Source organism: Trichosurus vulpecula, chromosome 3 (assembly GCF_011100635.1).
Source record: "Trichosurus vulpecula isolate mTriVul1 chromosome 3, mTriVul1.pri, whole genome shotgun sequence".
Taxonomy (NCBI): domain Eukaryota; kingdom Metazoa; phylum Chordata; class Mammalia; order Diprotodontia; family Phalangeridae; genus Trichosurus; species Trichosurus vulpecula.
This window is the reverse complement of record NC_050575.1, coordinates 407,325,678-407,341,868: the sequence shown is the minus strand read 5'-3', so window position 1 is coordinate 407,341,868 and position 16,191 is coordinate 407,325,678. Positions and strand designations below refer to the sequence as shown.

At 36.7% G+C, this 16,191-nt stretch overlaps 1 protein-coding gene and 1 pseudogene across 1 annotated transcript in view; both read left to right on the top strand.

The window, feature by feature from the left end:
* LOC118844326 (zinc finger protein OZF-like) overlaps window positions 1-2,236 on the top strand; it is a 30,885-nt gene extending 28,649 nt beyond the window's left edge. The window contains exon 4 of the mRNA XM_036752197.1: window positions 646-2,236. Within this exon, the coding sequence (XP_036608092.1) occupies window positions 646-2,018 (1,373 nt within the window). The 3' untranslated portion in view covers window positions 2,019-2,236. The remainder of the gene's footprint in view (window positions 1-645) is intronic.
* An 8,268-nt stretch (window positions 2,237-10,504) lies between these two features.
* Window positions 10,505-16,191, top strand: part of LOC118842752 — a 37,584-nt pseudogene continuing 31,897 nt past the window's right edge.

Genomic DNA, 16,191 nt, shown 5'->3' with positions numbered 1-16,191 from the left:
TAGTTCTTTGATTATCAGAGTTTGAGTAGTGTTTCAGGTAATTATTAATAATTTCTCCTGTGAAAAAGACCTGTATGGATTGATTATCTACCTTTTTGGAAATGGATCTTACTCTTAGAATTTTGAATCACTTCTTTCAATGTAGATATATTGGATTTTTAGCAAAAGTTTCTGGCAGTGATTGTCTGATACAACCCCTTTTTCTCATATTTCTTCTTTATTCTGTTTACTTTATGTTTCTATCTCTCCTCTTCACTCTAAACTCATTGATTCTCCATTTTATTTATGGTCAGTTTTTCCCTTCCTATTTAAACCTCAGATGGCAAGGACATATTTGCAAACTCAAGTCTACTTTTTATGGATAGTTTTTTATTTCCTTATTCCATTCAAATGTCAACCATATACAATATAGTAAGTTCTTATTCATCTTTCTAGGTAACTTCATCCTAAGTCAATTCATTTACATATGTTAAATTGAGTCATCATACTTTCACATAAGAGAAACTGATCCTTAGTGAAAGACCAGAGAGACTAGCCTTCTCAAATGAGAAGACCAGAGAATAGCTCTAAAACCTTTGAGCAAGTAGGAAGCTGGGGGAAGGGAAGAAAAGGCAAGGTTAATCCGATCTTTATTCTTCTTTTCAGGGAGGGAAGAATTTCCTAGAGAAAAACCTTATGAATGTAGTGTGTGTGGGAAGGCCTTCAGGACTAAGACGCAACTTGTTGTACATCAGAGAGTTCATACTGGAAAGATTATTTATGAATGTAAGGAGTGTGGGAAGGCCTTCCATTGGAACTCAGATCATATTAAACATCAAAGAATTCATACTGGAGAGAAACCTTATGAATGTAGTGAATGTGGAAAGGCCTTCAGAAGGAAGCCACAACTTACTGTACATCAGAGAATTCATACTGGAGAAAAACCTTATGAATGTAGTGAATGTGGGAAGGCATTTAGGATGAAGGAATATCTTACTGTGCACCAGAGAATTCATACTGGAGAGATTCTTTATAAATGTAAGGAGTGTGGGAAGGTTTTCCACTACAACTCAGGACTTATTCGACATCAAAGAATTCATACTGAAGAGAAGCCTTATGAATGCAGTGAATGTGGGAAGGCCTTCAGGAGGAAGCCCCAGCTTATTGTACATCAGAGCATTCATACTGGAGTGAGACCTTATGAATGTAATGAATGTGGGAAGGCCTTCAGGAGGAAGGCATATTTTACTGAGCATCAGAGAATTCATACTGGAGAGAAACCTTATAAATGTAGTGAATGTGGGAAGTCCTTTAGGAGTAAGACACAACTTACTGTACATCAGAGAATTCATACAGGAGAGAAACCTTATGAATGTAAGGATTGTGGAAAGGCCTTCCATCGCAACTCAGATCTTATTAAACATCAACGAATCCATACTGGAGAGAAACCTTATGAATGTAGTGAATGTGCAAAGGCCTTCAGGAGGAAAGCAAAACTTACTGAGCATCAAAGAATTCATACTGGAGAGAAACCTTATGAGTGTAATGCATGTGGGAAGTCCTTTAGACAGAGGACACAACTTTATGTCCATCAGAGAATTCATACTGGAGAGATTCCTCATGAATGTAAGGAGTGTGGGAAGGCTTTCCTCTACAACTCAGAACTTATTAAACATCAAAGAATTCACACCGGAGAGAAACCTTATAAATGTGAATGTGGGAAGGCTTTCAGGAAGAAGTCACATCTTACTGTCCATCAGAGGATTCATACTGGAGAGATTCTTTATGAATGTAAGGAGTGTGGAAAGGCTTGCCACTACAACTCAGATCTTATTGTACATCAAAGAATTCATACTGGAGAGAGACCTTATGAATGTAATGAATGTGGAAAGACCTTCAAACAGAGGACACAACTTACTCAACATCAGAGTATTCATACTAGAGAGAGACCATATGAATGTAATGAATGTGGGAAGACCTTCAAACTGAGAACACATCTTGCTCAACATCAAAGAATTCATTCTGGAGAGAAACTTTAAGAGTGTAATGCACGTGAGAAAGCCTTTAGACTGAGGACACTACTTTATATCCATCAGAGAGTTCCTACTGGAGAGGTTCCTCATGAAATGTAAGGAGTGTGGGAAGTACCTTACATCTGTTGAGGGAGAAATTTAACAAGAAGGTAAACAGGCATTTCCCCAAGCGTTTGTCAATAAATGGGTCAATGGCTTACCTCTATTTATGCCAAAGACCAGAAATAAAAGGATATTTCCCCTTTTATAGGTTTTGAGGCGTACAGAACACAGGGTAGGTGACAACATGGGATTAAGAATAACGGAGCTGAGGTGTGGGTAACAACATGACTGATTGGAAGTTTAGTAATGGGGGCTAGCAACAACACCCCTTCTCCTCTCCTGAGTCTTAGGAGTGCATATTATTTGAGTCCAGCTGCAAGATATAGGACAGCAAATCAAACATCTTTGAAAGATAGAATAATGGTGTAAAGATACTATGCCTGACTTTACAGTCTTCGTATGCTTTCTGGAAGGTCAACTAAGAACAGATTAGCAGGAGAGCTGGATTTCTAAACTTTACCCATTACAGGCAAGCTGGATTCTGAACTAAGTTCAGAGATATAGAACCATGACTTAAGCACTTAATGGGCAAAAGCAATAAATTGCAAATCAGATCAATAGGATCAATACAGGATCAATTCAGTCTTGTTTCCCTTTTGATCAATGAGAGATAGTTCTCTTACCTATATGCTAATCCTGTAAGATTTTTAACAGTCATTCTCAACAGTAGGGTGCACCAACAAACATCTTTCCAGTGGAAGTTCAGAACAGGCTTTAACACAGTAACTAATCAAATTTGAAAAATAGCAAGGCTGATTAATCATAAAACAAGCCATAATAGGAATTTCTGAAACCATGGACTGAATGTAGACGGGAGATTTATATATTTCAAGGCAACTAAGAAAACTCTCAGCAAGCATAGTGTAAGAAAAGCCAAAGTAACACAGTAATGATCAACAACATTAACTAATATAAAGTTTTCTTGTATCCCAGTATTTTGTTAAGTTTCACACTATCTCCTTTCTTCCCAGCCTCTCCACCTTGCAATAGAGAAGGCTACCATTACACATATATGCACATATGTATGTATGTATATGTTAAAACCATACTATGCATACTTCTATTTATCATTTCTCTGGAGGTGGATAGCATCTTCCTTCATAGGTCCTTACTAATTTATTTGAATATTTATAATACTCATAATAGCTTTGATCTTCACAGTTATTCCTCAAAAAATAGTGCTATACTATGTCCATTGTTCTCTTAGTTCTTCTCATTTCACTCTTTATTATTTCATGTAAGTCTTTCCATGTTTTTCTAAAATCAACCTGCTCATTTCTTACAGCACTGTAGTATTCCATAATAAATCACTCTCACTATCTTATTTTATTTGCATTATTTCATCTTGGATCCAGATGTCCCATGTGCCTGTCTGTTTCTATGGAAACATCTTGTCTTGGACATTCTGGAAAAGGTCTCATTTCTCAGGGAAACTCTGAAGAGGCTTCTCGTTGACATACTGCTTCTCTGGTTTACTATCACTTATAGATTCTTTGGTATTCCTGCTAAAATCTTTTATAAAACAAATCTTAATGCACTTTACTAAGCCCTCTTAATTATAACTTCTAAAAAAACACTTCTCAAGCCTTGTGGTTGTGATAATATTAAATTAAGAACCCATCGTTCACTTGAGATTTCAGAGAATTCAGATTCTTAATTACCCCTTGCTGTTTATCTTTTTTCTTAATTCTGTAACTGATAAAAACATTGCTATCAAGAGGCTGAAAATTTTTTTTTAAAAAATATGAGAATCTGACTTGAAAATGAGGCCTCCTGGTTAAAGATTTAATATTCACCAAGGTAAACATATAAACTAGGGCTAAGAGTGCTTGTCTAAGTTAGCACTGACTCCACTATCATTTACCTTCCTACAGTATAAATTAGCAAACTGTTACATTGATATATTTAAGAAATTCAAAGACAAGCTGAAAAATCAAAAGCTAAATACCTAAAATACTACAGAAGGCAGAATTCTTAAAACTTCTTAAATAACTTGTGTGTGTGTGTGTGTGTGAGATCTTGTTGCTTTCTCAAAATTTTTTGGCTCAATTTTTTACTGTAGTCTAAATGCAGTACTGCATTTAAAACTCCAACTTTTTCAATTCAGATTTTTTTTTCCTTTTAAATTTCCAGTTAATTCCAATTCAGTTTCCCCCTTAGGAGGAATAGACTGATAAAAATATAAACCTTACATAAATAGATGACCTCCAGTACACAAATGAATTTACCTAAAAGTTGCAAATTGTACTCTAATTATAGCAAAAAGTCCTGGGATAGGATGCGTAGATATACTAAGTAACTAATTCCAAAGTGTGTACAACAAACTGCTCATCAAATAAATTGTCTGTAGTAAAACATGTTTGTACTTGAGGACATGTTCCATATCCACACAGAGATGTTAATCCCAAATTAAATAATAAACCTAAGTAAAATTAACTTTCCTTTTGAGATAACACAAGATAGTCCATGTTACTATCCACAAAGATAACTGATTGCCCTGAAATTTTTTTCTTTAAAAACAAAACGAAATGTTTCTGACTTAGTCTTACTAATTAATAGATTACTATTTTGGCCTAAACTGTTGCACCATTGTTTAATTCTCACATTTTGAAAAATTAAGGACCTTATCTTATACATAAATATATAAAAGTAACAGGCAGATGACAAGCCCAAATATACATCTACTAAGTTGTTCAGGATATAATATTACAATAGGATTCATCATAAAAATTACAACTTGCCCTGGTTAAAGAGATTTGATATGAAAGGAAAAAGCAGGGATATGAATATAATAGCATCAATGCTGGTACTCCAAGCCAACCCCTAGGTTGCAGAATGATTCAACACTGTATGCCAGGATAAAGCATCCTTAGTTCCATTTGATTTTAGTTAAGAATTGTATGAACAGCTAAGTGTATAACAGGATACCATAGCCAGTCTCTGAATTAACAGGAAGGAAGAGTTCTTCTATGGGAAACTGTGGCAAGAGTGTCTTACTTTAGCCTTCCCAAGTTCTGTTTCCCCCCTTCCCCCAACCATTGCCTCAGAGACAGATCCACTGGCCATAGGTCACAGACCTCATTCCCATTGAGCTGCTAGCATTTGACTAGTGACTTCAGACAAGCATACCTTAAATCAAAACTCAGAATAATATCAGATTATAGTCCCATGAGATCTTACCTCACATAGCAAGTCTCATAAATCATGCTTAGGAATGGCTATAGTTATCAACACTCTCATATAGTTGCAATAAATTGGCTAGCAAATAAAAATTTATCAGGTCTTTAAAAAATCACACAAAAGATTTTAGTAAACATTCTTTTAGTTCTCTTTCTCAGATACAACTTAAAATTCATCTTGATGTAAAACTTTTAACATATTGTATATTAACTCTTTTAAAGCAAAAATAAATCAAAGCCAGAGTCTGTTAAGACTAAGCTGGTACAACTTCAGTACAGACTATTCCAAGTATAACTTCATAATTATAACCAGAAATCATCACATAAAACCTACACTATAGACACACTTTCAAAAATTTTTTCCCAAATATTTCCCTCTTATTCAAGGAGTGTTTTTAATGAGAGAGGGTAAGCCTGCTGGGTTGCTGCATACTGCAACAATCCAGGGGGCAGTAGCAGCTGCCAGCGCAAGTGGGGGGTGTTGAATAAAAATAAGGGGGCAGTGGAAGCATGAGGAAATAGAAGTTTGAAAAGCCATTTGTATGTTCAGGGGATGTACCCATTTATTCAGGGGGAATAAATTAAATTATAATAAAAAAAGAAAAGCCATTTGTACATGTTTCATCTGTTGTATAACAGCTAAAGTCATAGTGATTACATTATTTTCTAAATAAATGCACAAAATTCAAGTTATAATTGATCAGTGGTTAAGTCCACCAACAGGTCTTAACAAACAAGTATTAGCAGGTGAGCATGTCACACATTGTTGGGAAGTTCAGCATGCATCAGCAGGAATCTGTGTGTGTAATGATTTTTACATTATGATACTATACAGTTTCATGATCAAAATTTCAATGCAGGAAAAAAACCCACAAATTTACAATAAATTATTAAATTTAAGATGTGTCTTTTATTTTAATTTATTTTTTAGATGAAGAAAATTTTGAAAAAAAACATTAAAGGGCTAAAGAAAGTAGATTTCTAGGGGTGAACTGAGTAATTTTTTAAGGGGCTAATAGGCCAAATAAGTTTGGGAACCTCTGAATCTAAATAAACCAGTACACAAGGTTTTTCTGACCTTGGTGAAGAAATTTGGCAGATTTACACACAAGGAGATTTTTACAAGGTCTTTATCCCACTTCCCTTTTCCAAAAAATAAGCAATTATTCTATCCTTTTAAAATATATCCAATTTGTGACAAAAACCTTCCAATAACTTAGTTAATAATTTGACAGTATTCAAATCAAAAGGAATGAAAATCTCCAACAATCTACTCCTTTTCCAATCTTAAACCAATCAGTTGTTCCATATTGGTTTTAACTGTTTCTTCTTGGCCTGTGCACAGGTTCTTATGGGGCCAAATAAGATGATTTGATGCTCCCATCTTTTGGAGGACTTGCCACATTTTGTCGTGATCCACACAGTTAAAGGCTTTAGTGTAGTCAGTGAAACGGAAGTGATGTTTTCTGGAACTCCCTTTCTCAATAATCCAATAAATGTTAGCAATTTGGTCTCTAGTTCCTCTGCCTCTTGGAATACCAGCCTTCTCTTCTGGTAATTCTCAGTTCACATATTGCTGAAGCCTAGCTTACAGAATCTTAACCATAACTTTGCTGGTATGTGAAATGAGCACAATTCTTTGGCACCAGCCTACTTTAGGATTGGTAAATAAACTGATCTTTTCCAATCCAAGGGCCACTGTTGAGTTTTCCAATTTCGTTAACATACTGAGTGCAGCATTTTAACAGTATCATCTTTAGGACTTTAAATAGCTCAGCTGGGATTCCATCATCTCCACTAGCCTTATTTTTATCAATGCTTCTTAAGGCCCACTGAACTTCATGGTCTGGAAGTCTGGCTCTAGATCAGTAACTGTACCATCATGGTTATTGGTGATGTTAAGAACTCTCTCATATAGTTCTTTTGTGTATTCTTGTCACCTCTTATTAATCTCTTCTACTTTTGTTAAGTCCTTACTCTTCAGGTCTTTTATCATGCCCATTTTTGCATAAAACTTATCCTTGATATCTCAGATTTTTATGAAGAGATCTTTTGTCTTTCTCATTCTGTTGTTTTCTTCTATTTCTTTGCATCACTCATTTAAGAAAAATCTTACCTCTCGTTGCTGTTCTCTGGAATTCTGCATTCAGTTGTATATTTTTGTCCCTTTCTCCTTTACTTTCACTTTCCTCAGCTATTTGTAAAGCCTTATCAGACAGCCATTTTGCTTTCTTGCTCTTTTTTTCTTTGGGATGTTTTTTGTTGCTCTCTCTTGTATGATATTGCAAACCTCTATCCATAGCTCTTCAGGCACTCTGTAAGATTTAATCTGTTGAATCTGTTCATCCCTTCTACTTCGTAAGGGATGTTATTTAGGTCATACTTCTATGGTCTGATAGTTTTCCCTCCTCTCTTTAAGTCTGAATTTTACAATAAGAAGCTCATGATCTGAGCCACAATCAGCTCCAGGTCTTGTTTTTAACTGATTGTAGAAAGCATCTCTACCTTTGGCTGCAAAGTATATAGTCAGTCTGATTTCTGTATTGACTATCTAGTGATGTCACCTTTTGGGTTGTTGCAAAATAAAAGCATTTACTATGACCAATGAGTTATCTTAATAAAACTCTATTAGTCTCTGCCCTGCTTCTTTTTGTACTCCTAGGCCAAACTTGCATGTTATTCCAATTATCTTTTGATTTCCTACTTTAGCATTCCAATCTCCTTTGAGAAATATGACATTTTATCAATGTTGTTTCTAAATGATGTTGTAGGTCTTCATAGAACTGATCAATATAGAATTGATATCTATAGAATACAGAACTGATAAATATACTACCCACAGTGTTACATGTAGCAATCACCAGAATTAAATTTACTCAATTCCTCTCCATTTAAGTTCACTGATACCCAGGATGTTGGATGTTTAATCTCTCCATCTCCTGTTTGACCACATCCAGCTTATCTTGGTTCATAGGTCTTACATTCCAGGTTCCTATACAATATTGATCTTTATGACATTGAACTTTCCTTTCAACACCAGACATATCCACAGCTGAGCTTTCTTTCAGGTTTGGCCCAGCTGCTTCATTTAGTACTGGAGCTGTTTGTAGTTGTCCTCCACTGTTCCTTAGTAGCATTTCGGATACCTTCTGACCTGAGGAGTTTATCTTACAGTTTCATCACTTTTATCATTTTAGTACTGTCCATGGAGTTTTCTTGCAAAAATACTGGAGTACTTTGACATTTCCTTCTCCCATGGATCACCTTTTGTCAGAACTCTCCATTGTGACCTATCTTGAGAAACTCTGCATGGCATAGTTTGTAGTTTCATTGAAATATGCAAACCCCTCTACCAGAACAAGGTAATGATGGGGGATTTTTTAAAAAATTTTCAATGCAACTTTATTTTCATAATCCAAAAAGTAACTAACACAATACTACTTGCCAAGAATTTAGAAGTATCAATTTTATTCCATATCACAATTCAAAATTTTTTTTCTTTAGACTAGAGTGCCATCACCTCTAGGAAAGGATATTCAGAAGGGGAGAGTGATCGTACAATCCAATCTTTATACTACCTTCTAAGAAACAAAACAATTTTTCTATATTTCCCTGGGTTTGGGTCAGCTTAAATTGGCTCTGGATCAGATGATGCTTGTCTAACTCTTCAAACCTATTAGTTAGGGAAAAGGTGGTATAAAGCTTCTGCATGTCATAACAGGCCTGTTCAAGCTTGTCTTGTACACCTCTTGGAAGACCTTGGGCTTTAGTTAATGAAAAGCTGTGAAAGATAGTGGCCCCAGTATTTCTTTACTGACAACACTATAGTTACCAGCCTTCTGAATATTTATTTCTAATAATCTATCTCCTCTGCTCATAAATCTTTTACTGGTTACTTTAACTTAATGTCACTGGTAATCTTTATATATTGCCTTACCTATTTTGGTTGCTGGAGATTGTGCTATCTCAAACACACAAAAATCACATTTTAGCAGTTACTTTGATTTAGATCAGACCGCCTTTTAATAGATTACCAGGTAGGGCAAAAGCCCTCATTCTGGCACATTGGAGAAGCACCAAGTGCCAGTAAGACCATAGGATACCCCTCAGGCCCCAGTAAGTGAAGTATATGGTCTCTTTATCCAGTCAGGAGACCTTTAACAAGGACACATCTCTATAAAAGAATCCATAGGATCCTGACCTGGGTGCTCTCCCCTTCCCTCTGTATGTGTGTATGTATGTATACGTATACATACGTGTGTATGCAATTAATTTCCAAGACAAAAAATGGTGGCTATTAATGCAAATAAACATACTCAAAACACACATAAAACATACAAAACTTGTCAGTTTTTACCCAGAGAAGATCTGTTGTGAATAGGAAGAGAGCTTGTTCACAGACATAGAGCCCCTAAATGAAGTTGTTCCATTTGGATCCAGTAGATTAGGGGAAAATTCTGATAAAAGTTTGAAAGGAAGCTTTTATTTATTATCCCATTGCTGCCGCCAACTATCATATGTGAAATTTAATAAGAAGGTAAACAGGCAATTCTTTGAACAGGATACTATTTATTAACAGAGACATGCTGACCATCAATAAATAATACCTGCACTTATGCCAAAGACCTGCAGCAAAAGGACAGTTCCCCTTTTATAGATTTTGGGAAGTACAGAACAGGGTAGGTGACATGGGATTAAGAAAAACAGCTGAGGCATGGGCAATAACATGATTGGTTGGCAGTTTGGTAAGGGAGGCTAGCAACAACCTCCTTCCTTTCCTGAGACTAAGAAGTGCTCATTATTTGAGTCCAGGTACAAGATAGTGGTTTAGACTTTGGAGAGCAAACCAGACATCCTTGAAGGATAGCTTGGTAGTGTAAAGATACTAGACTTCCTTGGCTCGCATGCATTTCCCCGAGTCAGATAATTCCTTGAGGCAAGAATGAATAGGTGATTAGCAGAAGAGCTAGATTTCTAAACTTAAATGGGCCAGCTTAATTCTGAACTAAGTTTCAGAGACAGAGAACCATGACATAAGCACTTACAAACAAAAGCAATAAATTGTAAGTAGGATCAATAAGAAAATGATATAGGATTGATTCAGTTTTCTCACATCACAACTTACATCATCATCAAAAGATTCATACTAGAGAGAAACTACGAATGTAGTGAGTGTAGGAAGTCTTTCAGGAGGAAGGCACATTCTGACATATGTGTCAGAAAATTCATACTAGAGAAAAACCTTATGAGTACGGGAAGGCCTTTAGACAGCAGACCCAAGTTTATGTCTTTAGAGAATTCACACAAGAGATTCCGCAGGAATGTAAGGAGTGTGCAAAGGACTTATATTGCAAGTCAGATCTTATTCAGCATCAAAGAATTCATACTAGATAGGAACCTTAGGAATGTAGTAAATGTGGGAAGGCCTTCAGGAAGGCACATCTTGCTGTGCGTCGGAGAATTCATACTGGGGAGATTCTTTATGAATGGGAAGGATTTACACTACAACTTGAAATTGATATGACATTGAAGAATTCATGCTGGAGAGAAATCTTATGAATGTACTGTATGCAGAAGGCCTTCCTCTTGACTTTAGAACATACTCAGCATCAGAACATTCATACTAGAGAGAGACAATAGGAATGTGAGGAGGTCTTCAGGAATAAGACACAACTTACTATGCCTTAGAATTCACACAGGAAAGATTCTTTACAAATATGAGGAACATAGCAAGGCCTTCTGTCACAACTCAGATCTTATTAAATATGAAAGAATTTATCCTGGAGAGAAACCTTATGAATATAATGAATGTGGAGCGGCCCTCGGGCTGAAGGCAAATCTTACTGTGCATCAGAGAATTCATACTGCAGTGATTACTCATGAGTGTAAGAAGTGTAGAAAGACTTTCCACTATAATTCAGGTCTTATTTAACATCAAAACATTCATACACAAGGGAGGCCTTATGAATGTAATGAATGTGGGAAGACCTTCAAGCTGAGGATACAACTTAGCATGAGAGAATTCATACTGGAAGGATTCCTAGTGAAAGTAAATAGTGTGGGTAGGCCTTCCATTGTTGAGGTAAAAACTTTGGTAAAGAGAAAGTAGGGCACAAAGTTCTGATCATGATCAGTTTATTAGTATGGCTAGCAAATACCAATAAACTGGATCCAAGACTCCTCAGTAGTCAAGGATTCATCTGACAGCAATTCTTACACAGTTGAAAAGGTACAAATTATCTGGGTTACAAAAAATTGTCCAGTGATACAAATGACATCTGAGGCTATGACTGGCTTGACCCAGAGAGAGAGGGTTGGCTATTCTTGGCTTGACTTAGAGGGAGGGTTTATATAACCCTTCCATAACCCAGGGCAATGGGGAAAAAAACAGAACTGACATTCTCTGGAGAGTCCCATGGTAGGTACAGCTTATCACCAGATTGACTCACATCCCCTGGAAAGCCCCTGGTGGGCAAACATCCTGTGATCAGATTGACTTATCTCTCCTCATACTCAGGCGAAGTAACATATTAGGATTTTGTGGTTAGATTATAACCCATAGGTATATGGAAGTCACATTCTCACAAATATTACTAATAGGGCCACACAATCAAGTCTGAATTTGATTCACAAATAACAATTGGATACACTGTTTATATACAATTCTCAATCAATCATGGAATGTCAGTTTTCAAATTTGATAATAGGCAACTGTAGGTACAGGCTTAAGGGAGCTCAAACTCACACAATGAGGGGGCCAACCAATATATAGTGGGTTCATCATTAATACATAATAAATTGACTAAGGCTTATTAAAATCATATAAAATGGGGTAACAATTTTCAATTTCTTATTCCTTCTTTTGATTCTTTGGAGACATGTCTTCAATGAATCACCATGTATAAACCAAATTGATATAATTAGGATTGATCATCATCCATTGGAATTAAATTAGTAATGGGGCAATAGCAATAATTACAGAGTTTGACAATTTATACAAGGACAGCCATGAGATGTTTTATTATTACTGGTGCTAGTTGACTTATAAATGGTTCAGAAAAAGACAATAAGTCTCTCCTGCTTTCTCTATCTTTATTTTGTGGTAGCCAAACAGAAATAAGCTCCCATGATTTGGGAGTGTTTTGGTGACAAAGTCTTGCTGTCTATGGCTGTCATATTGGCAGAATCTGTTTGGGGCAGTTCCCTTCCTTAAGCTAGACTTAGAGAGACAGTGGCACATGCAAAAGGAAATAAAATATTCAAGTGTCTTTATGCCCTAGTAGCGTAGAGCAGAGCTATCCAACCTTAGGTTATCTTAGAGCCGCATTAAAATAAAATAATTATTCGAGGGCTGCACCCAGAATAAAAAATATAGTACACTAATAGAAAGTGGGGGAATGTGCATCATCAATACGACAGGTGAAGGCACGAAGCACAAAAGCAAACACAAAACAACAAAGTGACAATACAACAGTATAAAGGTAGGTACATACTGACTAGCCTGCATCTTACGGACAGAACGCATCCCACAGATCAATTGAAAACTCTGTGCTATATATTCTGTCCATAATACTGCTTAAAAACAACAAAGAAAGTTAACATCAAGGAGATTATTTATTAGTGATGGTATTAAAAAATCTAATATGCATTCCATGCAAATTATTATTTTATTATTTCGCTTGTGAAAATTAAAATCCACAGGTGGGCTGCATAAAATCACACTGCAGGTCACATTTTGGACAGCCGTGGCCTAGAATATAGGATGTGTTCAGGGAAGACTAGTACCTCTGGTGTGAGGACTGCCAAGCCCTTTTCAGGGCAGTTTTCCACCTTTGGTGTCCACCTGATTCACCCAACTTCACCTATGGCTCCAAGAAGCTGTAGCACGAACAGTGGCCACGCCCCAGTAAATCATTTTGGCAGATGGGTTAACCAGATTGAGGGCAACCAAAAGGTTTCAGACCCTTGAGTGAGTTAGGGAGGTGTTTACTCCAAGCATATGAAGAGTTCCCCAAGATGAGAACAATTTGTTCCAACAGCCACAAAGGTGGCTGAAGCAGGTGATGTGGAGAGCTTAGAGATTGGTTAGACATTAAGGTCATCCACTGCATTCCAAGCTATCTCTAGTTATCTTTGCTTTTGTTTTGCCACTGGACTCTGATAACTCTGGAAGAGAAAGTGGGGCTGCCCACTATGAGCAACTCTACCTCATTTAAATGCAATTTATGCACAAATTAAAAGACATTGCTTACACCATTTTACCACTTTTTCCTACCTCAAAGTCCTGTGGTGACAAGCAAGTAACAAGCAGTGCAGAGGCTATAGAGTCATTCACACTGGACTGAAGCAATAGTGGGATTTGACAGCCCATTGGGTGTCTGTGCATCCTTTTTTAAGGACTGCACTCCTCACCTCCTGTTGTGAGGACCACGCTGTAGTCGAAATGCAAAAACATGTACAAGAAATTTTGCAAAGATGATTCTATTCATCATTGGTACATGGAATATGTGCATGCTTATGGACAACACAAAATCCAGTATACCAGAAAGAACAACTCTTGTGAGAAAACTGAGCAGGTATCACATCCAAATAGCAGCCTTGAGTGAAACAAGGCTGGCAAATGAAGGCCAACTTACTAAAGTCAGAGCTGGATATATATTTTTCTGGAGTGGCCATAGTGAAAGAGAACACCATGAAGTGGTGTAGGTTTTGCAATCAAAACTAATGTCAAGAAGATTGTATGCCTCCCAAAAGAAGTAAATAGCAGGCTCATGACAATGTAGTTGCCACTTGCAGGAAAGCACCATGCCACCATCAGCAGTGTCTGTGCTCCCACCATGACAAAACTTGATAAGGTTAAAGGAAAATTTAAGATCTGGAGACACTCATTGTCTGTGTGCAATAAGGACAGCTTATAATTCTGGGTGACTTTAATGCAAGAGTAGGCACAGACTACCAGAAATGGCAAGGAATACTTGGGAAGAATGTTGCTGTCACCTACTACTGAAGACTTGTGCATCTCATTACCGTTACCATCACCATCACCATTCCATTTTCCTGAATGCAATAAAACTTTGTGGATGCACCCCTCACAGCAAACATTGGCAATTAATAATGTCATTGTAAGGAGAAGAAACAGGATGTGACAGTGAGAAAGGTGATGTGTAGTACAGAGTGCTGAATTGATTATAAACTTATCCTCTCCAAGCTTAATATTCACATTCAACAAAAGTGGCGGTCCCAATGCAAGACAACTACCAGAAGACTTAATATTAACATATTAGAGTGTTTCTCTAAGTGGAATAGTTTGTTGCTTACTTGGAGAAAAAAACTGAACCAAGAAGCACCTGCCAGCATAGATTAGCCCAAAGTATAGATATGACAGACACCCCCATGATCTCATGCTGCAGATTTCTGTTTAGATCCTCCAAGCACCCCATTTTTATTCTTATGCTATAAGTACCTTTTTTTCTTTCTGCAATGTGTTTTAAAATGCCCCTCCCCTTTTTGAGGCAAAAAAAGCAGCCTATTCCCTGAGATTTCATGGTAAGGCTCAAAAAGGAGCTAGAGGTTTTGGATTGTGACCAAGATTGCCTGTGTTTTCTACCTAGGTTTCCACTTTTCTTTATTTCTTCTTCATATTGGGCAATTCCTGGTGTAAAAAGATAGAATCTTAAGGGCTTCATATTTCCAGACTAGGTTAGAGAAAAACCAGCAGCAGCCAGTCCTTCTTGTTCAAAAGTGGTTACATCTCTTACTATAGTTGGAGAGGAATAGGGTGAAGGAGCAGAAAAAGAGGGTACAGTTAGAACAGAAGTCAGGAATAGGTCTTTTAAGGAGTGTTGGGCATGTCCAATCAGAACTGCCCAGCACCACATAGTTCATTGGTTTTGGGTGAGATTGTTCAATGATGATTCTTAGTTTCTCTAATGTCCAATAATCAAAAGGGAAAATTTTAGACAGGTAAATGGTAAAAATAACTATAACTCTTATGGTAGCAAAACAACTCATCATCTAATTAATGACATAAAAGGGCAAACAAGATTCACTTGATCACAAAATTGAGGAATATGAACAAGGAGTTTTCAGAAGAAGAAATAAAAACTATCAATTGTCATATGAAAAAAAATGATGTAAATCATTATTGGTTAAAGAACTCAAATGAAAACAACTCTGAGGTACCCCTCACACCTATCAGATTGCCTAACATGACAGAAAAAGAAAATAATAAATTCTAGAGGAGATGTGAAAAATAGGGACACTGATGCACTTTTTGGTGGAGTTCTTCATGGTCCAACCATTCTGGAGAACAATTTGGAACTATGCCCAAAGGGCTATAAAACTATGCATATCCTTTGACCTAGCAATACCACACCTAGGTCTGTATCACAAAGAGATCAAAGGAAAAGGACCTGTATGTACAAAAATCTTTTTAATGACTCTTTGTGGTGGCAAAGAATTGGAAGTTGCTTGTCAATTGCAAATGAATAAACAAGTTGTAGTATATGATTGCAATAGAATATTCTTGTGTTATAAGAAATGATGAGGGGGATGGTTTCAGAAGAACTTGGGGACACCTCAAAACTGGGAGAGCATCGTGTATGCTTACAGCAACATTGTAATGATGGTTAACTATGAAAGACTTAGCTATTCTGATCAAGATGGTGATATAAGACAATTCCAAAGGACTCATGATAAAAATGCTATTCACCTTCAGAGACAGAAGTGGGGAACTCAGTGTAAATTGAAGTATAATTTTTTCATTTTCTTTATTTTTCTTGCTTTTTGTGACATGGCTAATATAGATATAGTTTTTGCATTATTGCAATGTATAATTGATATCATATTGCTTGCCTTCTCAATGGGTGGAGGATGAGCTGGAGGGAGGAAGAAAATTT